Source organism: Corvus brachyrhynchos, unplaced genomic scaffold (assembly GCF_000691975.1).
Source record: "Corvus brachyrhynchos isolate BGI_N302 unplaced genomic scaffold, ASM69197v1 scaffold14, whole genome shotgun sequence".
NCBI classification, from domain to species: Eukaryota; Metazoa; Chordata; class Aves; order Passeriformes; family Corvidae; genus Corvus; species Corvus brachyrhynchos.
The window spans coordinates 19,217,188-19,242,337 of record NW_008239110.1 but is presented as its reverse complement, the minus strand read 5'-3'; the positions used below and the strand labels follow the sequence as shown (position 1 = coordinate 19,242,337).

General features: G+C 45.2%; 2 protein-coding genes across 2 annotated transcripts; one reads left to right on the top strand and one right to left on the bottom strand.

Annotated features, from left to right (window-relative positions):
• Positions 1 to 10: 10 nt before the first annotated feature.
• Positions 11 to 8,819, top strand: LOC103619438 (solute carrier family 22 member 2; the record flags this gene model as incomplete). Its single annotated transcript, XM_017739420.1, has 11 exons — positions 11 to 88; positions 1,393 to 1,496; positions 2,104 to 2,258; positions 4,367 to 4,535; positions 5,515 to 5,629; positions 5,737 to 5,843; positions 5,960 to 6,174; positions 6,430 to 6,538; positions 6,916 to 7,028; positions 8,076 to 8,175; positions 8,670 to 8,819. Coding segments are annotated over 11 exons (1,332 nt in total), but the record flags the coding sequence as incomplete, so codon positions are not given.
• A 3,643-nt stretch (positions 8,820 to 12,462) lies between these two features.
• SLC22A2 (solute carrier family 22 member 2) lies at positions 12,463 to 25,150 on the bottom strand. The gene is made up of 11 exons (XM_008637975.2): positions 24,740 to 25,150; positions 23,196 to 23,299; positions 20,353 to 20,507; positions 19,417 to 19,585; positions 18,467 to 18,581; positions 17,908 to 18,014; positions 17,522 to 17,736; positions 15,860 to 15,968; positions 15,076 to 15,188; positions 14,009 to 14,108; positions 12,463 to 13,046 (listed from the first exon to the last, which is right to left on the bottom strand). The coding sequence occupies exons 1-11, from the start codon at positions 25,148 to 25,150 to the stop codon at positions 12,980 to 12,982; spliced, it is 1,665 nt and encodes a 554-aa protein (XP_008636197.1). The 3' UTR covers positions 12,463 to 12,979.

The window sequence follows — 25,150 nt, the reverse complement described above, 5'->3', positions numbered from 1 at the left end:
CTGGGGGGGCGGGGGGAGCACCGTCCCCCTGGGTCCCTGCCGGGATGGCTGGGTCTACAACTCCCCGGGGAGCTCTCTCGTCACCGAGGTAAAAACAGCCCCCTTTGCCCTGTCCCCTCTGTTACAGACAAGGTGAGAGGTGTGGGAGAGGGTTGGTAGAGCCTTGGCTGTGTTAGAATATCGCCTACTTACCTGGAGAAAGGATTGTCTCTCACTGTGAACTTGCGCTGGGGGCTTTACAAGTCATCTTCCCTCTGTCCTTGCTGTGAAGTGTTGCTTTGGCTGCTCGGGAGGCTTATATCTCCAGCTGGAGAGCAAAGCATGTTTCAGCAAATAAATCCCCAGGTAGATAAAGTCCAGTTCTGAATGAAATTCCTGTCACATGAGTGGTCCGATTTGTGAAGGTGTGTAAACAGTGCAGCTTGCAGGGCTGCAAACAAAACTGGCCAATGCAAAGATCTTTATTTCTTTCCCCCATCCCCTTCTTTTTTCTCTTTTTTTTCCTTTTTTTTTTTTAAGGAAAAAAGTCTTTCAAAGTTGGTTTCAAATAAAAATGAATGTCAGTCAGTGTGGGGGAAAGGTAAATGTTTCCCACAATTAAACAGCATTAGTCAGGAATAAACTGTAGAAAAGCCAATGACTTTTATGTTCTCAGGAGGAGTGAATAAACTGAAAATTGTACTTAAGCTACTTAGTGTACTTTAGCAGTTTAGGTGCTTTAAGAATAAACCAGTAAGTGTGATGACAATCTTGATTTCATCATAGAAAGTTCCACCAAATGTTTCCACCAATGCTGCAGAGGTGGTGTTAGTCAGGATTCTTTCCCCTGTATGTATAACGAACACAGAAACAAAAAAAAAAAATCCGTGCCTCAGGGCAGATGTAGATACTTCCACCCTCCTCCAGGAGACCAGTGCTCCATGGGAAGCTGGAAAAGGCAGGCTTCTGAAGGCATCTAGGATACTTTTAGTAAAGGCATCACACCTAGTCCTGAGTGGTGTGCGGGTACTTCTGTGCCATGCCAAGGTATGAGGCAACAAGAACTGCTTAGAAAGGTTCACCATCAGCCACAAAAAAAGGCTATTTGAAAAACTCAGGGTGATGGTGCTTATTTGATCAATGAGGGCCAACACAGGTTAGGGTGCCAGTTTTGACAGACAGTAACTCATGTTCTTTCCAGAAAAGAGAGATGAGACATGAATAGGAAATGCCAGTAAACTGCTTAAGGGCTTGTTCCAGTTTTTAATGTTGGACAATTAGTTAAGTTAGTAGGATTTCTGTGTGCTGACAAAACAGGCATTGACCCAGAAACAAGTTTAAATCTTTAACTGAAGTGAAGGAAACTTGTGGATGTGAGCCATTTCACTTTTTTGTCTCTGTGTGCTCCTTTAGTTTGACCTGGTGTGTGAGGACTCTTGGAAATTGGATCTCTTTCAGTCATCTGTGAACGCTGGGTTTTTTATTGGCTCCATAAACATTGGCTACATTGCAGACAGGTATGTGTGGGCTGACAATAAAACTCTCTGACCTCCCTTATCCATGTTCAGCAGCCAAACTTAGGTAAAGGTTGTGCAACTGATACCATCTCTGCTCTTCTGAAAAGAAGGTCATCCCCGTGGATATTCAGTTGCAGCATGAGCCAGTATCCTGCCTTTTAGGTTATACCTGGTGCTGAGCACAGATCTGCTCAGCAAGTCCTGCAGAGCCCACGAGGATTATTTTAGAACTGCACACCCCAAACTTCCTACTGTGCCACATCAGAGCCCTTAGGTGTTAACCAAAGCCAGGAAATGCTGGTTTGGAGCTCCCACTTTATATACATATATATAACTCATACTTATTTTTCATTCCCAATGTAATAGATGTCAATGTGGGACTATTCTTTTTTTCTGAAAGGTTTTGTGGAATTGCAGAGCAACTGGCACAGTAACTTTTCATGGAATAGAAAAGCAGAATAATGAGTAGTGGGTGAGGAATAAAAAGCATGTATCTATTTTGCATAGCAAAATTGGATTTTTTCCCCAAAGATACACAAAGCTCTTACTGGTTTAAAATGCTTCCATGACTAGTGGTTTGCTTCATGCCTATTATTTTCCAATCCAGGTTTGGCCGTAAATTTTGCCTTTTAACGACAATCCTTGCAAACATTGTGTGTGGAATCCTTCTGGTCTTCGTGCCCACCTACCTGTGGATAGTCATCATCCGGTTCTTGCAAGGGCTGGTCAGCAAGGGCTGCTGGACTGCGGGCTACATCCTGGGTGAGTTCAGGACCTTCTCCCAGGAGCAAGACTAGCTGCAGAAGATGGAGGAAATAAACTCGACTCCAAAAAACTTGAAAAAAAGCCATTTAAAAAAAATGCCTCCCATAGTGTTTTATTAAGGAGTTTTCTCCCTCTTTGGCTTCTCAGGATGTTTTCAAGCACTGTCATTAGGAAGAAATAGCAGTAGCCTTCAAAGCTGGAGCAAATGGTGGTATATTAGGGCTCTTATGTAGAGATAGGCTTTCCCCTATGGCACAGCTCACCTTTGCAGATCTATCTGGGCCCCATGGCTCCTCTTCCTCTCGTCAGGCTCTGGCTGGGGAAGGTGACTTGGCAGACCACAGCCCCTCTAGCCCGGGCAGCGACAGGATGGTGACAGAGGAGGCCATTAAAGAAGCAGGCAGAGGGTGGGGAAAACTTGCGGCATTTTTATGACATGAAGAGCATTAAAGGGCAAACAGAGGCTTCAGCATCTAAAAATATCTGAAGAACAGCATGTACTTGCTGATAAAAAGACAAGGTGTTTGTGTACCTGTGTGTATCCACTAGTCTGAGGGGAGGCCAAGCAGTGGAAGACCCAGCCTGTGTGGGTGCCTCTCCCAGAGCCCTGCACCAGCTGTGTCTGCTGGTGAGGCACGGTTGGTTGCCCATCTCAGGACAATTTTCTGGTGCAGGGTAGAGCTTCGTGGGACTTCTCTGATTTTTCTGGTGTGATGTTCAGTCTCCTGTCCAAAATACCCAACTGCAAGCAATCACTGAAGCAGCAGATTAAGTATTTTAAAAGCTGACTGATAGAACATTAACTGGGTTAGGATGTCAGAAGGCTCTACCAAATGTCTCTGAGAAATGCAGTTCATTGTCATAGTGGTAAAAATGTAAAAGTTAGTGCCCTAAACTTCCATTAAGTCTTTCAGTGGGGGCATCTTGCTAATGCAGTTATCCAGATGTCTCATATGATTAAAATAAAATAAAAGTACCTATCCCACAGTCCAGACTGTCTTCTGCTAGGACATGATTATTCCTTCCTGTGCATTTCTGGATGCTCGCTTGGCCTCTTAAATCTTTTCCTGGCACATATGAAATCTTCATCCCTTCTTCTGGGGAACTTTAAGCCATTTTAGAAAACGAAGTCCTTTTCAGGACAATGATTTGCCCTATCCTGATATTTTCTCTGTTACATCTTGTTACTCCTGAATTCTCTTGAAACTCTCTCCTGAAAAAATGCTACCCAGAAGCAGCCCCAAAGCTCTGTTAAACTTTCATCTTTTCCCTAAGGGTGGCCAATACTGAATGTCCAGGGAAGGATACAAGGACAGAACAACCTTGCTGTCCTGCTCTGCTGGGGCACTTATCTGCCCTTCAGCTGCTTCTGGCTCAGTTCTACTGAGCCTGAGGAGATGTCTATGTGCATCGTTTAGCTGAGCAGCATTAGCTAATCTGTGGTTCCAAAACTCAGCAGTTCCTTTGGCTGCTAATTATTTCCTTACTGTTCTTTTTCTAAAGAGTTTTCTTTCTTGGAATCACACAACTGCACGCAAAATGTTGAGTGTGCTTGTGCCTGCTGGCTGGAATAGTTACTTTTAAGTCTTGTTAATAGAGAGTTAATGTGTGATGTGATACTGTGATGCTGACTTGCAAAGTGCAAATGCATCGTGATGCCACCCTGGCCTGGGAGCTCTGTGCCATCCTGTGAAATTGGTTTTCCTTCTGTCCTTGGAGTGAGATGCAAGCCAAACTGCTGCACTTAGGAAACCAAATGTTCAGCTTTGTTGTTGGGTTGGAGACATTATGTATGTTGGCATTAGATTTCACAACAAAATCCACCTGTATGAATGCTTGATTTATGCAGAGATCTCCGCAGCAGATGTTCCAGGATGTCTTAGGCCAGTGTACTACCAGCAGCAGTGTTTTCTTCCCTACTGGACTTTGGGTGCCAGAAGAGCAAACCAGGGGATTTTGTCTGGAAGCATTATGCTGGGATGCCCATGATTACCAATGTTTCTCCAAGATGTTACTGTAGTGCTGGTCTTCCAGTGTCCCCTCAAAGCAGGTTTCTCCTGTGTGGAGCAGCCACGGCGCTCACCTGTCCGTGTGTGCCTTTGCAGTGACAGAAGTGGTGGGCCCGCAGTACCGGAGGACGGTGGGGATCCTCTACCAGGCGGCCTTTTCTGTCGGGCTCCTGGTCTTCGATGCCATCGCTTACGCCGTCCCTCACTGGCGGTGGCTGCAGCTCGCTGTCACCCTGCCCACCTGCTTCTTCCTGCTCTACTACTGGTAAGGGCTCTTTTGTTGTAGCTCTGCCCACGACCCAAAAAACCCCAGCTTCTCCTGCTTCCCAAGGCTTGATACTGAGAGAGAGTGGGCGCTCCTTTTTGGTTGTGCACATCTCTTGGTGCAAAGAGGAGGTTCACGGCAAAAAGGAGAGGGAAATAGGACCCCTCAGCAACTGAGATCTTGTTGAATCCTAGCCTGTGCACCTCACCTGACCTTGTGTTTAAAAAGCAGACCACTTTGAAAAAACACTGGAGGAAAAGTGGATTAATATAATTTATTATTTTCTTTAAGCATTTCATAAAAGAAAATACGTGCCTTGGCATAATTTAGTTGGCCTTACATTGAAAATGTGGTTACTGAGAGATCATCTAGTGCTAACAACTCTAACAGGTTGTTAGCATGTTCTTTTAAGAAAAAAAGTTGCAGATTTTTGCCATCCAACCAAAAAAAAGCACTTGGGTACTCCTTCATTTTAGTTTCTCTCTTCTCTTTTTAATTGACATTTTTTGGTTTGAGTGCTTTGGATTTGAGAAATTGTCTCGATGGGTTAGGACTAGTAGAAAGAAATTTGTTGCCTTCCTTCTTCCATATTTTTGAATTGGTAAGCCAGTTCTATCTTGTTAACTACTTCTTAACCTGTAATAGCGGAAGTGAAAAATGGCTCCCTAAGAGGAGCTGGTTTGTGGTGAATGGGCTGCATAAGATGAGAGCACCACTCTCACTCAAAGCCCCTCCCTGACTTATCTTTAGTAAACTCCTCTTTGACCAAAGCCACTATCTCAACTGTTCCTTTTCCAGTCTCAGCCATGGGATACAGTACTTTTCCCCATACTGCAGGAGTGGGAAGTAGCTCATAAAACCCACCCAAACAAAAAAAAAAAATCCATCTGCCTCTATTTAGTCCTCCCAAAGTCTCCATGCATGGGAGAATAGGTAGGCTTTATGTTTTGTCATATAATGGCATCTACTCGCATTGTAGGTGCCTCCCAGAGTCTCCCAGGTGGCTGATATCTCAAGGAAAAAATGAAAAAGCTATGAAAATTGTCAGTGATATGGCTAAAAAAAACGGGAAAAAGATGCCTTCCCATTTTAAGGTGAGCTCAGGGTTTGCTTGTGCATGTAAGTAAGCAGCATGTGATAGTACCTTCCATCATTTCCTCCCAGAAGAAATTTAATGTATTATGTACTGGCTCTTCCATAGGATATTCAATTTGAAGAAGATGATTGTGGAAAGCAGAATCCCTCACTGATGGACCTTTTCAGGACACCACAGATAAGAAAAAACACACTCATTTTGATGTTCAACTGGTAAGAATATAACGCTAGAGAGCTGGTTTTGGAGTTCTGGATTTGCAAACTCCATCAGGACGCAGACCTCTGTTCTCCGACCGACTAACAAATCCAGGATGCTCTTCTCTGCCCAGGTTCACAAGCTCTGTCCTCTACCAGGGGCTCATCATGCACATGGGAATGGATGCTGAGAACATGTATCTGGATTTCCTCTATTCTGCACTTGTTGAATTCCCAGCCGCCTTCATCATCATTGTCACTATTGACCGTCTCGGGCGGCGCTACCCCTGGGCTGTGTCAAACGTGGTGGCTGGGGCCGCCTGCCTTGCCACAGCCCTCATCCCAGAGGGTAAGTCCCCTGAGTGAAGCCCTCTGGGGGCTTCCCACCCTGCCATCTGGAACCCCCATGCTGCTTTGTGAGGGTCCCTGTGCCACTGCTCATGTGGTGCTGACTGTTCCCTCACTCACACGGGTGAAACAAAGTCCCTTGAGAAGATCAACTGACGTGGGATCAGAAGTCCCACAAAATAACACTGCTGTATTAATTGACACCTGCTAAATCACTGGGATACTTTTAAATGTGTTGAATGTATTTTCTCTGCAGACATGCATTCATTAAAAGTGGTTGCTGCTTGCATTGGGAGAATGGGAATTACAATGGCTTTTGAAATGGTTTGCTTTGTAAGCACTGAACTGTATCCAACTTATATCAGGTAGGTGTATCCTCTTCCCAGCTGGCATTTGGCCTGGAAACAAATAATTGAGGCTGATGTGTATGTTATGTTTTATGCTAAATTTAGTTATCCTCAAATGTGTCAGAACTACACAGGTACTGTTGAACATAAAGTAGGTGAAGCACAGCTAAAATGCTTTAAAAACGTAGCTTAATAAAGAAAAGAAATGTACATTTACACAAGGGGAAACTCACATGAACAAAATAAAAAGAAACCTTGGGGGAACTAGTGTGGGTGAAGGATCTGAAGTCCCACAGAGTGCCTGGATCTTTCCTGTGCATGGATGAGAGTTGTGATCCATCCCTTTCCAGCTGCAGTACTCTGACACTAACATGATCCCTTTGCTGCCAAACCAGGAATCTTGGGGTGATGGTTTGCTCCTCTTTGTGCGATATTGGTGGAGTCCTCGTCCCCTTCATTGTCTACAGACTGGTGGAAGTCTGGTACAATCTGCCACTGATTGTCTTCAGTAAGTGCCACCGCACCTCCTTGCCCAGGGTGCAGCAGGGGGACCCAAGTTCCAAAGGGAGGGAAAAGCCACCAAGGCAGCTGCTGTAAATTCAGCAGAAGCCCATTGCTCTCTACAAGGCCTTAGCCTTCAGTTTATGACAAGCTGGAACTTGTTTATGCATTCCATGTCTTCCTTGCCCCTATGATTTCTCCTTGTATTTTAAAGGAAGTTAGAGCCAAATACATACTTGACAGATGGCAAAGGGCTCAGAAAAATTTTGATGAGATGAATATTTGATGGCTTCCATGCTGATCTACTGCTCTTCTGTGTATTATATTGTCTGTCCAGCAGTGAACCCCTAGAATTTCACATAATTGCCTATTTAATGGAGTACAAGTAGGGCTGTTACGCTTCAGCTTTTCTGACACTTTAACTGGCTCTTCTCCAGCTATTTGGAAAGCAGCTGGTAAATAAATGCAAGATAAGTTTTGCAGACTAGTGACCTGAACTTTCAGGTCAGGGCCTGCAACATTTTTATGAATCTTAGGTCAGCACATTATTTATAGAAAAGTACCTTGAATGGCAATATGCAGATTTTAACAGACAGGACATCTAGAAGGGTGCTTAGTACATTAAAAATATTTATACCAAACATGTATGACCTGGATAAAAGAAATTATCAGTGGAGAAGTTGATCACGTTTTTTAGGAGATAATACATTCCGTACACATTTTCTAATCTTATGTGAATAGCATAAAAATGGAACATGTTTCCTGGCATGCTCTAGCACTAAAAAGACTTCTTTCCTCTACAAACGAAGGATTGTCTGCCCTGTTAGAGGTGTCCTAGCTCAGTGCATAACACACAAGAGGACTTGGCTTGGCACTGTCTCCACAGGGCAGCCACAGCTTCCATTTTTGTACCAGCACAGCAGTTCTGCATATAGAGGCTTGAGGTGCACATCTTGCATGAGGAACAAAATAAAGTGCCATTGACGAGTCCTTTCTGTCTGGCAGTAGAAAGTGCTTGATAAATGCTTACAAGCTTTGTGCCTCTGTTTTGAAGCTGTTCTTGGTTTGACTGCGGGTGGATTGGTGCTGCTTCTGCCTGAAACCAAAGGAAGAGTTTTGCCTGAGACTGTGGAGGATGTTGAAAACTTTCACAGGTAAGTCATGATGATGAACTTCTAGCAGCTTTCACTTGGAATTGGGCAAAATCCCTGTCCAGAGGGAAGCCCAGGGATTACTTGGCTGCCTTCTTTGATTCCAAGAAGTTGCTGAGTAATTTCCAGACTCTAACTGGACAGATTCTGGACTCCTTTTACCACACATTTACCTAGGCATCTTGAAAACAAGTAGCCTAGGCCTTTACTGGCCTGTGAATAGCTGCACTTGCCTCTCCAACGTGCTGCAACACCATTATAAATGGCATTTGTGTTAAAAAAAACCCCTTAACAATTGAACAGAAAAAGGACAGTCTTGATAGCAGCTTCACACGTGGTGCGTGGAGCACCAGTATCTGCTGAGGAGCCAGAACAAACTTAAAGGAATATATGATCATTTTCCTGGGCCCAAGGCAGAGCAGGTAAAGAACTTGAAGTTAGGTGCTCACTTAACACCTTCATTCCTGGCTGATGTTCATGTCTTGTTACCCTTGCAGGCAAAGTGCTCCAAAGGCCAAAAAAATCTATCTCCATGTCCAAGGATCAGAAGTAACACGTGGCTGAAGAAGGTGTAACTCTTGCTGGGTAGTCTGCTTTAGGGCAGTAGCACAGAAATGCCACTTAGAATAAATACCCCCTCAAAAGTCTTGCCTGTCTTATTTCAATTTCTCTGCATATCCTTTATTTACAATGTTTAGGGTTTTCTGATGGAATTGTCCCTATTGCTGCATAGCTGTACACCAAGAGAAACATATTTTAGGGCTGGGGAATTTTTGTATCACCTGTGTGGACTTCAACGTGGACTTCAAGAGATCTTAACTTGAATGTGGTGGGATCCATCCCGACAAAACTTTGTAAGCCTCCATGAAGTCTGACTTGGTTTTTCTTACAAAGGGGCAGCACAATATAACAGAGATTTATCTCCATTGTAGAATCAAGGTAACTACAAACCTGGGTCAGTCGTGTGACGACTTGCACAGATTTTTTTAAAAACTGATTTTATTTTCTCCTATTTTATTGGCTACTCACAAGGGTGGGCATGTGGCAACTCCAGAGCACAAAAAAGAATGCACAGGAGAAAGACTAATTTCCTTCATAAGGTAATATCATTATATGCGTGTCCTGTTGGGGCATTCTTTGGAATGAGCTGGGATCAGGCTTGGGGACTTGCAGGACCCTGACCAAGGGTCCTGTGCCTCAGGGAGCATCAGGGGCAGCACTGGGTCTTCCAGGAAATATCCAGCACCTTCACAAATTTCCTAGTCCCTCCGACTGAGTGGCTGTAACAGACCTGTGGTTGCAGATCAAAACAGAAACAATCCTTCTGTGGCTCCCCTTTCCTGTTAGTGTTGCTGGTCCCTGTCACTGCTGGGAAACACTGGTTTTCCATAAGGCTACTGTGAGCAGGGTATGAGATACCTCCGCCCAGTGATAATCAGCTGCAGGGAGAGAACTCCCAGCTGAGCAAGGCACTGCTGGGCTCTAGCAGGCAGGGTGAAATTCCCCCAGGATTGCATCCCAGTGACCTTGCACCAGCTTTCAGCTGACCTGAGCCTCAGTTAATGTTCAGTGTTGCTGTGAGGGCCTCCAAGGCAGGGAAGCATGTTGTTCGGTGAGGCAGGGCCATGGCAAGGTTGCCCTGAGAAGGGTACAGACAGATCAGGAATGACATGACTTTGGTCTGGGCAGTTGCAAAACTAATATTTGCTTCAGGATCAGGGGGGAACAAGCTTGTGCTGAGAGGGCAAGAGGGACAGGGTGGGTGCAATTACCTGTCTGGTAGAGCAGGTGTCCTGCTGCAGTTGCAGACATGTCTCTGCTCTGCACTAATAGAAATCTATCAGAACTTCTGACTTACAGTTCTTTAATATAAAACCTGTTGAAAACTCTGCAGATAGAAAACAGGGGAGGTAGCAACAAGTCAAGCAAAGCAAATACTGAGATGAATAAATGAGTAACTAAAAAAGCTGCGTCCCAAGACCCTTACCCATCCCACTGGTATTTATTTCCATAAGCACTGCTACTGCCACAGCAGGAGCTACAGAGGTGGCAGGCTCTGGTGTGCCTTTGCTTTGCAGTCACCTACAAGTGATAGTGGCATCTGCTTCTGGTGGCAGCTTAATAAACACAAGGGCAAATGTCCTTCACTGATTTCCTTGCTGGTGACCTTTGTCCATTCATGGATTACTTCCTGGAGTTGGGAAGTCAAAGAGATGTGAAAGCTGGTCCAGCTGCAAATGGCTGCTCTCAAAATGTGGAGCAGCAGCATTGTGTCCTGGTGGGGTGGCAGGAGTCTGTCTCCCCCAGACTGTGACTGAAGCTCACATCCTGCCTCAAGTCACACAGTTTGAGCTTCCCTTCCCCTTAAGAGCAGCTGAAGCCTGTCTGCTCCTGGGGCTGCTGGAGCATAACCAGCCCAGTGGCAGGGCTGTCCTTGGAGCTTGGGAAGGAGTGCTTCAGGACCAAGCACCATCTGACTCTGTCAAGGAGCCTGGGAGCATGTAAACAGGGCAGGTAAATGAAAGTGGGACTGGCCCCTTAAGAAGACCCTGTCCCTCACCTAATTACTTAAATCTGGACTTTATATCAACCATGCCTGAAGAGAACATAAAAGCTCCATGTTTTGGGGTACCCACCCACCAGCTGGGTTTTGGGAAGAATTGCTCTTTACTTTTACAAAGTTTCTGGTGTTCTCCATGGCAGCCTCTGATGGGCAGATGATCTTGTGGCCAAGGGCTGCACCTAAGCACTGTTCTTTTCCTCTGCTGTTGCTGTCAACACCTAAATCCAAACGCCAACACGCAAGGATAGCTGTTGTTCAGACACTTCGGTGCTCCTATCCCATCCCTACCCTACACCGCTGGGTTTCTTAATATTTTAAAATATTAAGAAACTGGGCCATTTCCCACAACTAGAACTGGTCAGGAGGCAAACTCAGATCCAGAGAATGTATACAAGTTGATGACTATGCTGTGAATCACAGCTTCCCAAAAGCTGTGGAGAGGACTCTTCAACCTTCAGAGGCACTAGCGCAGTGATTCTCCAGCGTGGTATGGAGGGAGATCAACTTTAAAAGCCATATCCTTTTTTTGACTTATCTTTCCCCCTGCCTCAGTCCTTTTTTCTGACAGATATTTGGGAGTTTGGCCATGTAAATAATCAAGCTCTGAGCATTAGGAAAACGTTCATGCATAAACACAAACTTTAATATGTTTTAATATGCGGGGCACAGTGTCCTGTTACTGTTTGTGCTGGTCCCAGGGGGTGACGGTGGTGGGGCTTCCTGCCCCTTCCCTGTCACTGATCCCGAATGCTGATGCAGTTGTACGCAGCCCACCGCATCCTGAGGCTTCACTGCCTCCAATTCCTCATTTTCTTCCTTTTAATTTTCCAGCTTGCCTAATATCCAGTCAAATTATGGAATACCAAATCTTAAAAGTCAGCTTGGACTTAGAAGTGTGTCTTGGGGTGACCTTATGATGTGTATCCCATATCGCTGCCTATGCCCAGAAATTAATTTTTGTGCCTTTCTATGCCTCTAAACTGACCCTGAAAGGGGGAAGGAAAAAACTGAGCAAAACTTTCTCAAAGCAGTTTGCAGCTCGTTCAAGGTTACAAAAAGATAGCAGGTTTTTTTTTTTTTCCCTAGCTGGGGCAGGGGAGGGAGGAAGCACCCGGCTTGTTTTTTTCCAGTCAGTTTTTGGCCAGTTTTTCTTCTTCTTGTTCTCGGGAGAGAGACTGAGAGTTGGACTTTGGATTTCCTTCTCTGGAATTCCGGATTTTTTCCCCTTTTCTACTGGACTGCTTGATTGCTGCAACATCAGAGCACATTGGGAGGACTTTCCACCGGGCACAGAGGGCCTGGCCCCGGCCCAAGCCCCAGCTCCGAGGAGACCAAAGGGAGGACTCGAACACTTTCCCAGGTTTTTTCCTCTACAGCGAAAGATTTTACCAATCTAACATTATTTTCCTTCCCCTGTGTTTGTTAAATAAATAGTTTTATCTTCTTCACTTTCCTTCGAGGAAAATTTTTTTTTTCCCGAACCTGGTGGGGGAGGGGTGGTTGTGCCTTCTCTCAGAGGATATATTTCTAAATTTGGCCAAACTGGAACAAAGTGCTTTTTTTTTTGTACTTATTTCTCTGGAAGAAGAAGAGCAAAACTAGGAAGGAAAAGGAGCTTGTGGATGCCTCAGGCTCCCACAGTGGTCTCTACAGTGGCAGTGCTCGCTGCCTGGGTGGCAGGAGCTGAATCACAGAGCTGATCTGGGAAGCAGGAGCCATAGACCAACCAACAGCATCAATATTTTAAGGGATGTAGAGGGAATTGCGGCAGTAAATCAGATACCGTGTTACTTTTGTGCAGAGTCAGGTGTAGCTTGAAGGAAGTGAATTGGGCTCATGACTGCACTCCTGCTTGCTATAGAAATGAGCTGTGAGTGAGCAGCCCAAAGAGATCTTTAGTTTTATAAGAAGCAGAAGGAAGTGTTCCTTTATGAATTTTCCACTCATGTCATATGAGGTGCTGCTGCCAGATGGCCTGAGACACCAGAGACATGAAAGTGTTCAGGAGGCAAATAGAAAAAATTTGCAACATGGTCCATGAGGGAGTGAAGCAGAAATGCTTCTGGCTCCAGAAGTGCCCAAGTGTCAGAGTGCTGTCAGCTGGGGGAGTGCAACAGGGAAAGATCATCACAGTGGGATGGCTCATCCTCTGGATGTGGGATGAGGTCCGGGCTTGTGGCTGCTCTGCTGGCCCTCTTCTGCCTCCCTGCCCCAACAAAGGCAGATCCAGGGCAAAATGAGCCCTTACTTTGGGGCAACTTCGGAAGTCAGAACGTGGAGATAAATGGTTTTTTCTTTACTTCTCTCCTGCCTGTGGAAGGAAAGGGGAAAAAACAGATGATGTTCCTGGTGTTTAACAGCATGATCTGCCACATAATCCATATTCTTGCATTCATTCAACAAAACTAGGTTTAACTGTTATCTTGGCACTGGCAATTGCTCAAACGAGGTTAGGCTACTTGGAAGAGCAGCAGAGTAAGGAGCAAATTTGAGACTTTCTGTGGCCTCATTTCAACTGTGCTGCTGTCTGGAAATCATATCCCAACGGTACCTTTAGAAACTTCAACTCTAGCATTTCCTACTGTAAAAACTCTTATTCTAAGTGGATTCTAAAGTGACATCTGGGTGTGTGGTTGCATGTATGATTTTCCTAATGTTTCCTAGAGGCATGTTGTCCCTGCTCTATGCTGTGCTACATTGCCATCTCTTTCTGGCCACGTTAGGTCCCTTTTTTCCCACACCCAGTTTTTTACCAGGCCAAGTATTTTTTGGCTTCACAGGAGCTTCAGTAAATTTAAGCAACCCTTCCAGTGTTTGTGGAGCTCTACCCCCAACCCTGGGAGGTGCTCCAGAAGCTGCAGGTTGAGCCAAAAGGCAAGAGCACTGAAACCACAGGACAGTCACTGAATTGCTTCCCAGATTTAAAACCACATCTCAGCCAGCTTTGTCCTTGCTGTGAGAGCATCTTTGGGGATATCAACAGTCCCCTCACTGATCAATGCTTTTCAGGTGGCCCATGGCACTACCTTCCACACCTTTTCCCAATGTCTGGCTCATATGTAAGGTGTTTATGGATTCCAGTCAGATCATACAGGAGAGCCCAGAGCCCGATACCGCAATCAGGGATGTGTCACCCACCAGCCACCAACTGTATTTATATGGGTACAACAAAACCCAACAAATCTCCAGATATGTACAATAAATGGAGATTCTAAAGCAGATTTTGCAGATGTGAAGGTGAGTTGCTCTAGAGGACATTGTTTAACACCATACCTGTGCAGATTTTCAGCGTCTTCAATGGTCTCAGGCAGAGCTTTTCCCTTCATTTCAGGTAGGAGCAAAACTAAGCCACTGTTGATTAGAACAATCACAGCTGCAAGCACAGAACAAGGATCACAAAGGCAGTGCAATTGTCATGCCTATGTTTAATTTCAAGTCACTAATTAATGCCCCAATGGACAGACAATGTCTGCCCCAATGGCAGAATAAGGGTACCTCAAAGTAATAATAACACTTGGATTTTTATCTGCATGATTCTTATTTGTCAGAGTAATTGCTGTCATTTCTGAGGTACATCTGAGCCCTGGAAAGCTGTCCTGAGGCACAGACCCAGGAGGGAGCCTGGCTTCCTTGCTTCAGGCACACAGTGCAGAGGAAGCAGGTTTTGCTTATGATTGTCCAGCTGGCATGGGATTGAGGTGACACTGGCTAGCTGTCATCACTACTTTCGGCTTGATTAGGACATGCATAAAAGGTTACTACCAGTCCACCTGGCCAGTTTCACCTTCTGATTAGTTTTAGACCCTCTGTGACCCTACTGAGGGCAGATGGTTCATGCAGGCACACAGGTTTGAGTATGTGCAGCAGCTGGCATTCAAGGCAGCCCTTTTCTTGGGATAGAAACCTTAACATTAGGGCTGACATGCTCCTTTGCCATCCTAAATTGCCAGGGCATCCTTGATAGACTGGCCACCCTGAGATGGAGTATAACTTTTCTGCAGGGAGACAAGGCCATGTTGCTGGGACCTCAGTTCAGGTAACCATGCTGCCTGTGAGAGGGACAGAACCCAAAGTTTTTCCTCCCTTGGAAAGGGCTCAGCAGGAGAAAGTCAAAGCTTGAAAGGGCTATCCCAAAAGCATGGGGTCCCCTTCAGCACAGAAGGGGCTAAGAGGTGACTTTGCTACCACTTCCAAACACCCAGATGAACAGACTCACCAAGCTGTATCTTAAACGTATGTGTATGCATCTCTCCGTGTTTTTTTTTTTTTAAAGACAGAAAATAAATCACCAAACTAATTCATTTCAGCTTTGGCCAACCAACCCCTCTTGCAGCTCTTACCAAAGATGACCAGGGGCAGTTCATGCCAGAGGTCTGCCAGTCTGTACACAAGGAAGGGTGTTATGATCCCACCGAGGTCACACAGGGAGGAGCAGACGAGGACTCCCAGGTTCCTGCAGTGCACATGCAATACACACACACATCACCAGCTCTGCCTGGGGCTGCTCTGCACCCCACAGGACACACAAGGGTTCACTCAGCCCTGCTGCCAGATGAGCAGGCCAGCACCCTGTCCAGGATTTGCAGCTGATGGGAAAAGAGATGGGCCGTGAGCCCTGGAAAGAGAAGAGAGTTAACACCCTGGGGCTTAGGAAGAGACTTGGAAAGACCTGGCCCCTGTAGTGGTGAGTATAATCAGAAGAGAGCACAGGCAGAGCATTCTCACAGGGAGACATACCACGAGATGAATTGGGTGAGGGGAGGAGGGTTAGACAAGGTAAGACATTAAGACTAGCCCTGTAGTGGAGAGGTCAATGAGCCTTTGACTTCTGCTGGTACAGTGAGGTGCACTGGATAGGGAGCATGAAGGCTGTCTGGGAAGGTTTCTTACACATTCCCCCAGAAAACTGCCCAGTGCTAGGCTTGGAAGTGGGGAAGGGGCTTTGGCCACGGAAGGAGGTGGGTTTCTGCTATATCACTCAGTATCCCTCCTCCCCCATTTCAAGGTGTGCTTTATACAAGCAAATTCCTCTTCCATGACATCCTTAGCTGTAAGCCAGTCTCTTGGTCTCTCACAGAGAAACACCCAGTGCTTTTACCTGCTGACAGAAGGTGGTGCACTTACCTGAGAAATGTTGGATACAGCTCAGGATTTGCTACACATATAATTTCATAGCACATGGTAATTCCCATCCTGCCCAAGCAAGCTGCAGTCATTTTAAGCCAATAAAGACCTGGAAAGACATTGTGCACATTGAGGTTTGAATACAAAACTATGGTTTTCTTCTGCTCTTGACATAAAACAGCATTAAATATTTAATTTAATGAAACAGTAAAGCATGATGCTGTTGTTTCACTCAACAAAGAATTTAGAATGCAATTGTCTTTTGATTCAAGCAAATAACCAAGACATGAGACTTTGCTAGGCTGCTGTCACAGAGAGAAATTCATGACACAAAGTAGTTTGGGTTATCTAGTGTGTTAAACAAAAGCTTACACAGGACACCACTTGTTGCTTGCAATAAAACTTAACAGAGGGCATTATTTGGCAGTTGAAATCTGCTTAGCAGGAAGGTACTCTGTACCTTTGCACAGAGGCTTGTGATGGCTTTCAAGCTGGGACAAGTTTGTGTTTGCCTCCCTACCTCAGAGGGTGATCTATAAATGCTTTCACACCTGCAGATGTCTGCTGCAAATAAACGAATGTCCTAGCCCTACACAGAGAGTCAGCCCAGGACACCTCTGTCTGCCACGTGGGGTTTTAGGTCCCAAGTCATCCACACCTCTGTCCCCAGAGTGAGGTGCTCTCTCAGGCACTACTGTGCCCCATGCTCTGGCACAGGCAGCAGCTGTGGGGCCACAGGACTCCCACTCCTGCACTCCCTCAGCAGGGCCCTTGCACCTTGCACAGCCACTGCGCTCCCCAGTCGCTTCCTAAACTGACTTTTCATTGTCTGGGTGCTCTGGGGTTTATGCATATAACATTTTACTATAACATTTTGTGTGTTTGTTCTTGTCTCCCCAATGAACTCACAGTTGTGTGGCGCTGTAGTGGCGCCCCCTCCCCCCTCCCCCAGCCACTGCGCTCCCCAGTCGCTTCCTAAAATGGTTTTTCATTGTCTGGGTGCTCTGGGGTTTATGCATATAACATTTTACTATAACATTTTGTGTGTTTGTTCTTGTCTCCCCAATGAACTCACAGTTGTGTGGCGCTGTAGTGGCTGTAGTTTCAGTCTACTTATATTCCATAAAACAAAAGGAAAGGAATTTCATTTGGTGGCCCTTAAGTGATGCACTGCTTTGAGACAATGATCTTGGAGCAGGCGCTCAGCTAAACCAAAGCTGAGTGTCGGTCACCGTGGTTGTTTGACATCCTACATTCATGGCAGCAGCACTGATGGCAGAAAGCACTTACTGTACCCAGACATTGTTTAAGTGTGTGCATGTGCCTATACATTTTTCCTTTTTAGGAACAGAAAATGTGGGTATTTTTGGATGAAACCCCTGAATCGTGCATTAAAATACAAACTTCTGGTCAGATAAAAATTGTGGACATGTGAACATGGCATTCTTCATGACCTAGCACCTGCAGACTTATGATCTGATTTGCCCCATTTCTCCAGCCTCTCATTAGCAGGTATAAATACTGCTGCTTTTATGGTATTTGACTGCACTGGATCACAGTACCGACATGGGCCAGGTTATCAAGGATCTTTTTCTATTTTCCAGGGCAACAAGCAAGAGATGGGGAGATAATTCCTTGACAGAGGAGGTTTGCAGAACTCACTGTCTGGCAGGGATGCTGCAATGAGGCAAGCAGCCCCCGTCATCACACTGGCTGCAGCCCAGGTGTGGCGACGGCCGATTCGATCCAGCGTCAGCAGGAGGATGAAGGCGGCTGGGAACTCGACAAGAGCAGAATAAAGGAAATCCAGATACATGTTCCCAGCAGCTATTCCCATGTGCATGATGAGCCCCTGGTAGAGGACAGAGCTCGTGAACCTGGGAAGAGAAGAGGGTGCAAATGAAGCCGACCCCCCTGGGAGACATTTTATGCAAAGAACTGAGATTTGCAGCTGGTCAGGAGCAAAACAGGCTTAAATCAATGACAATGATTTAATGACCCCAAATCACACACCTCCATTTGGGCTGCAAAAGCCTTCCCATCCTTACCAACTGTACATCAAAATGAATGTGTATTTTCTGATCTGAGGTGTCCTGACCAGGTCTAAGAACGAAGGTTTCAACTTTTCTCTGTCTTCCTCTTCAGAGCTGAGATTCTGGGAACAGAAGTGACAGGACAAGAGGTTACAGTGGGAGGAGGAGAAGGTGGTGAGCACTACAGTGAATATTTTCCTTTAGGCTGATGGGAGAATGAGGGTTTTCATTTGCCAGTTAAGTAACTGAGGGCAAAATTATTTCTCCAGAGTACTTTGGGTAAAGGAAATATGAAAATTTATACAGACAATCTTCATATCTGTTGTAGTTGTGTATGGCATGAAGCAACATTTAAAAAAAAGTAATGAATAAGGATGTTCTGGAATTTAAAGTCATGAAATCTCCCAAATACTCTCTGTGAGGCTCCTAGGCAGTAAATGGGAACTCACTTGCCTTTGCTTTTGGAAGCTGCAATGATTTCAACTGCTCCCTGCTCTAAACCCAACACAATCCTAAACTCATAACATTATTTGTCTTGAAGCAGGCACACATGCAGCAAATGCAGTGCAGTCACCTGGAAAGAAAGAGGTGGCTTCTTCCTGTTTCCCTTGGCGATGCGCTTAATAACTTCCATAGCTTCATCATTCTGCTTTTGAGCTATGAGCCACCTGGGAGACTCAGGCAGACACCTGCAACACATATAAGCATGACAGCTACACGGAAGGAAAATGCACATTACTGGTACCTGGAAAATGAACATGGAACTGAGTTGCTCAGGCTAGGATCCTACAGTGCTTTGAGGATTCACAGGGGGAATTGAACTCAGTGGTAGCTGTGACTGCCAGTGATTGCACTCCGATTCGTGCTCCATTTGAGTGGCAAGGTAGCCTTGCCTGAATTTATTCTCTTTTTTTTGAATCTAAACCCAGTTTATTACAGTTTGGAAACATTAGTCTGAGATAAATTGTCTTGACAAGTTTTAGAAATAGCTAATAGTCTATGGATATAAAAAAGAATAGCTCAAAATCTGATCCTTAATTTCTACCATGTTAAAAATAACCTTTCAAAAAAAAATCACATCCCAATTCTTTTCCCTGATCTAGTTATATTCTAAGAAACATTTTTAATCAATTAAAAAAACCCACAAACAACCCTGTGCCAATTGCATTAAAAAACCCAAACAACCAAAACCAATTATGATAGATGATTAGAAAACTCCCTTCCCACAGTAGCTCAAGGACTGGTCAAGAAATAATGACATATTATTTTGTGATGTGTGGCAAGGACTCCAAACACAGAAGCATTACACCATGTTGCAGGTAGCCCCTTGCTGTTAGGTGAGTCAGAGTAAACCCTTGGGCAGAGGGAACAGAAAAAGGCCAAATCTCTTCTAATATAATCTTGGGAATCCTATTTGTAGCGCTGCAGCTGTTCTCTAAGGAGAACCTTCAGCTCTCAGCCACTGTCCCCTGATCCTGTCAGTGTGGTGTGGCATTACTGGGAGCTGCAACAGCAGGCACTTACCAATAGTAGAGCAGGAGAAAGAAACTGGGCAGTGTGACCGCAAGCTGGAGCCACCTCCAGTGTGGAAGTGCATAAGCCAGGGCGGTGAGGATGAGGAGTCCCAGGGTGAAGGCAAGCTGGTAAATGATGCCTGCTGCCCTCCGGTAGTCTGAACCAACAAATTCTGCAACTGCAAAGACAAGTCATATGAGCAAACATACGGGTTTGGAGAGCCAGGGGAGCATAACTCCTGCCAGCTGAGACCACGTGTAGCCCCTGTGCTGAGCTGTGTCCTTGGGTCATGGCACATGGCCATGGGTTTGGGTGGGAGAGCAGAGCCGGTCTCGGTCACAGGGCAAGCCCCAGCCCTGGTCAGCTGCGGACTTTGCCCCCTCCTTTGAGTGTCAGGCCCTCACCCATCAACACAGGGCAAAGGCTGCTCTCTTCAACCCACTCCTTCAAGCTGTGAAATAAATGGCAAAATAAAATCGACTGATGTGACTTGTTTACCTCCATCTCCCTCCTCCCATATGGCTTGGGAACAGAACCTCCCTATCCACCAAGCAGCTGAATCAGCACAGCAAAAGTCATTTTGGCACCAAGGCTGTGAAACATGAGTGTTGTCTTACATCACTGCTTGTTGCCATTCCCAGAAAGGTGCTACACATCTTCACAGTATTTTCAATTTGTTTGTGCCTCTAGACCTTGCCCATCATTTTGGCATTAGTTTTCAGAGCTGCCTCCTAATTATTCCATTTATGTCTATGAGCTGGTGCAAGCTCGGGTCACAAGCACCTGCATTTAAGCAAAGAGGTGCAGTTTGGCAGTAAGTAGCACAGTGTCACTGTCTGCTCTCATTACACACAGGGCTCAGGAAATCAGATGGCGTCAGTGGGGGTCAGCCCTGCTGCTAAACAAGGATCCCAGCCCAGAAGGTGCAATTGCAAACTGTGTAACTGAGGACGTAGCCTGTGAGCCAGCCTCCCTTGCTGACCAGTCCCTGGATCAGGCGGAACGTCACCGTCCAGGTGTAGCTTGGTGCAAAGGCCATCAGAACCCCTGAAACCGCGTTGATGAGGACTGTGACCAGAAGGCAGAGTTTGCGCCCAAACCTGCAGAGGGAAAAAACGAAAAGAAAGAGGCTTATCTCCTGGGAGGGTAGGGTGGCAAACCAAAGGGTTTGAAGAGGCTGGAGAGGGTCTCTGCTCATTTTGAATAGGAGCCTATATCTGTTATTCCCCTTGCCACATTTTCAATCCCAATGGAGGTTCAGGAAACTCCCCTGGTTTTGTGTTTTCAGGTCATTGCTCACTTTTGGTTAATGACTACGGCAATTAATTCAAGATTGCCCTGATAATGGCTCCCCAACCCATCTTTCAAAGCTGCCAGCACTTTTTAATGGGGATTTGTTTGCTAACTGTGATCTTTACATGTTTTATCAACCTTGGCTGACTACTGAGCTCTTCTTGAATAGGGTTTTGTACATCCCTGTTGTCATTCCCTCCATCACCGTGACTCCCTGATGGCCAGAAGTAGAGGGTTTCCAAAATAAACAAGTGGGCTGGAACACTAGAAAAGCATTTGTTTTCTAGCTGAAAAGAGATGCATATTCTGTTAGAAGTATGAACTATAAAAAACATTGAATTAGTCGATATCCACTAACAAAAATAGCGCAATAATAAGTGCCAGCCAAAATACATGTCTTTTGTTCTCCACAGTAACATCAGCAGATCCCATCACTCAAATTTCCTCCTCTCATGAGCCTGACAAACAGATATGTTTTACTTGCCTGAAAGTTCTACCCAAGAAAGCCTCATCAGACCACATTTGAGAGTTCTGGTTTTGTTTTTACCCTGAGCACAATACATTTTGTTATGGTATTTTGTGTTGCTCTCAGGTGCTCGCAGTGCAGGAGCAGCAGTGAGCTGGGACAGAGTGGTGTGAGCAGAGTGAAGACCCCTTAACACTCTGACATATATGTGTTTTATCTTAGGAGGAATTATATCCTACTTCCTCATGTATTTTCCTACTTCTGCTTCAAAAAAAGCCTTTGTAAAAAGATCCTTCAGTATTTTGACACAAAGGGAGAGCATTTCGGATATAAATGGCTATGAATTTGGAAGCTCTGGCTTTTGTTGGCTCGCAGCATCATATGGTGGCAAGAAATGCCTTTGCTAGTGAACATGATGGCATGGAAAGGTGATCTGAAATGTGGTGCTTCTGATGCTCATGGAATCTGCTCACTGCTATTTCATGTCCTGTTATGCCTGTAGGAGTGTGCATCACCATCCAAGCCTCAGTTCTGGGCAAAAGGAGGGAATGCTTTCAAATTTACTAGGAGATTAGTCAGAAAACAAGAACTTGGATTTAAGGGAAAGCGAGGATGAGGGGGGTGACAAACGTTTCTGATTAAAAAGAAGAAAAAAAGAAACAAAGATCTTCCAAAATGCATGCAAAGAAAAGCCAAAATTGTCATAAATTTGTCCACTTTTGTCCTTGAAATCAGAGAGAGGACTACACCCCAGGACTGAAGACTGGATGTAGTATTTTTGTAGTACTGCTGTAGCCATTTGATGTCTTTCACCTGAGAATCTCTTTTGCCAGAGGTGTAGCCACACACAAGATGTGGCCACAAAAGGCTACTTTAGTAAATCACTATCTACTGATGAAAAATCCATTTAAGCAGAAAGCTTATTAAAAAGCTGGTCTGGCTCACTGGCAGCGAGGTAATGGTTTAATGAAGATGGGAAAGCAGTCTGTCCAATCTGTGCATAGATGGACTTCTTCACAAGCAGATTTGTCTGCACAACCTAACTGATGGTGTGTTTGCCTGCACTGAAACTTGGGAGCAGGGACCAATGAGACAAACACAAGCCTATCCTAATTATTGACACTGCAGAACTACTAGAGGGGATGGCTGTGGCCCTTCCCCCTTGAAGTGGGACAGTGAAAAGAAGGGAACAATAGCAATATCTGTTCAACAGAGACAATTTTGGGGCCAGTCTTGGAAGGAAAAGGCTATTGAGAATACAAAGTAAAAAAAAAAATTCAGGACAGACTGGATCTCCAGAAGGATTGTTCACTCCCTGTTACCTCCATTTCTTCAAGTTCCAGTCCCATTCTCTCTTGTTATTTTACTGAAAATTTTGGTAAATATGCAGAGGAAGGTCAGCTACAAAGCACTAAATTCGTTCAGAGTCTAACCTAAAAAAAATCCACTGGGCAGATATACAGCACAATGACAATTGTGATAGAAAAGAGGAAATGAGGGACAATAAGGTCTAGAACTGGCTAAACACAGACCCAGCTGAAAAAAAGGACAATCAAATAAAATTTAGGAAGAAACAACTACTTCTATTTCTGTATCTGAGAAAAACTCCTATTTTGAAACTGATTTATGGCCATCTGGATACTGTTAAAATTAATGTGGAACAAAATTATCACAAAGATGAGCAAATAGTTCTTGGTACAAGAGTTAAAATTTCATCTTTGACTCTGAGTTTGTGTTGCAGTTTGTACCTGTGAGAGAAAACAAAATCTCTTCACTTGTGTGAATTCCTCAGGGCTGTAAAAGTGGAGGGATACCTTGGCATTTCTGTGGATTCTTGGGGCAAAACAGCCTTTGAAAACAGGACCTTAGAAACCACCACCCACCTCCCTTTTATGTGACACACAGACCTTCTCAAACAGGTTTTGGTTGCATTCATTTTCCTTCTAAATTGTGAATGCTGTTCAACAACATCAGAAAGCAAATAACCAGAGTAAAGGGTTCATCCCGTACCTGTCTACACACCACCCACCTGTCTGCTATGTAGCCAATGCTCATGGAGCCAATAAAAAACCCAGCATTCACACACGACTGGAAGAGGTCCAGCTTCCAGGAGTCCTCGCACACCAGATTAAACTGTAAGGGCAAACACAGTTAGAAGCACAGGGACATTCCCTACAAACCATGCCTGTTTGAGAAGGAGGGAAACCAATGGCATCAGCGAGAAAATAGACTCCGGGAAAGAAACCCTCTAACCTCTTAAGCTGACATCTGCGATGCATCTTGTTTGGATTTTCCCAAACCTTGTGAAAAAGTTACATCCCGGAAAATTATTGCATAATGACACATATGGAGAGTGAGAAAGGAAGAAAACTCTGAAAGAACAAATAAAAAAGTTCAGAAAAATCTCATCCTCTTGTCCCCACCCATCTGCTTGAAATTTGGACGACACTTGGAGCATTGTCAGCTTCCCAGATGCCAAGACCTATTTCAAACCATGTGTTTCCATGAGCCCTGCTGGGGTGGAGCCAGGAGCTGGGGTATCCCTCACCTCATTAGTACTGGCAAAAGGCCCAGGATTGGGCTGACTTTTTTCTGCAGGGAAGGGGCACTTGCTTTTGATTTACAATTAACAGGTTGTCAGGGTACACCCAACAAAGGGAGGAGGGCAAATTGGTAATAACTTTTCTACAGCTGGAAATATTCACTCCAGTGTAATTAGCCTTCAGCCCAGAAAGAAGCATGAATGTATTTGGCTGCTTATTTAATCTTTTTCTAACCCAGACAAGTTTGCTGGGGCCACACCAAACAGCTCAGCTCAGTTTCCCGGGTGTGGAGGATAGCTGGAGTGCTCTTCTCTGCCCCAGCCCATCTGTCCCAAGAGAAAATGGGGTGGACTTGCTTTGTAACAGTGATTATAGTGAAGCAAGGAAATATGAATGCCCTGCTCATGGAAGCTGTGAAGCATCCAGCGATGCACTGTTTTAAGATCAAGTTACACAAACATCTGCTAGGCATGGTTTAGGTATAGCTAATACAGATTTGGCAGTGGAGGGGAAGTAGAAGAGATCTCTTTGGAGATCATTCCTATACTTCAGGTCTCTACGTGGCTTTAAGACTATTAGTACTGGTTTGCATAGTTTTTATATTCTAGATTATCTGGTTTAGATACTGTTAACTGAGATAAAGCAGCACTGCTGTTGCTAAAGCATTATGTGAGAAATGTAGACCTGTCCTCTGCTTCTTGTTCATTATGGATGAGTATCTGGATTGTCACTCAAAAGTGCAGTTCCTCAGTCTGGGCTAAGGGGGTGCTACCCTCAGTTTGGTAATGGAAATAATTGTGAGAATAGCCACTGATGACAAGATTGCAGTATTATGCTGCCAAGAAAAGCGATAATTTCCCCTTGTTATGTATATGAATCTTTGATCTAAGTGCCTAGCAGGTTCTGATATTGAGTGTTTATTAGCAGTCAGACTCAGACAGCACACCAAAAGCAAACTTTATTAATCAAGCATATTGTATCTTTAAGCTGTGCAGACAGGAGTGATTTCTCTGGACAAGCTATGTCTTACCTCGGTGACGAGAGAGCTCCCCGGGGAGTTGTAGACCCAGCCATCCCGGCAGGGACCGAGGGGGACGGTGCTCCCACTGCCCACCAGGCTGCCGAGGGGGTCAGTGCAGCTGATGCCTGTTGCGTTCCAGTCCACCTCGTACCTCCTGCAGCGGCTGTCAAAGCTGGCCCCGTGGCCATCCCACTCGGGAACCGTGTGATTCAGCTGCTCCTCCAGGCTCCAGCCACACCGCTGGCTCAGCTCAGCCACCCTGGGGCTGAAGCAGCGATGCTCAGGGGTGAATCCCAGGAAAAAAATTCCCACATAAATGGGAGCAAAAGTAGCAGAAAGCAAGCATAAGACAAAGAGGACTTTCTTCTGAAAGAAGTCGAATTCTCCGACCTGCTCTAAAATGTCATCCAAGGCTGGCAT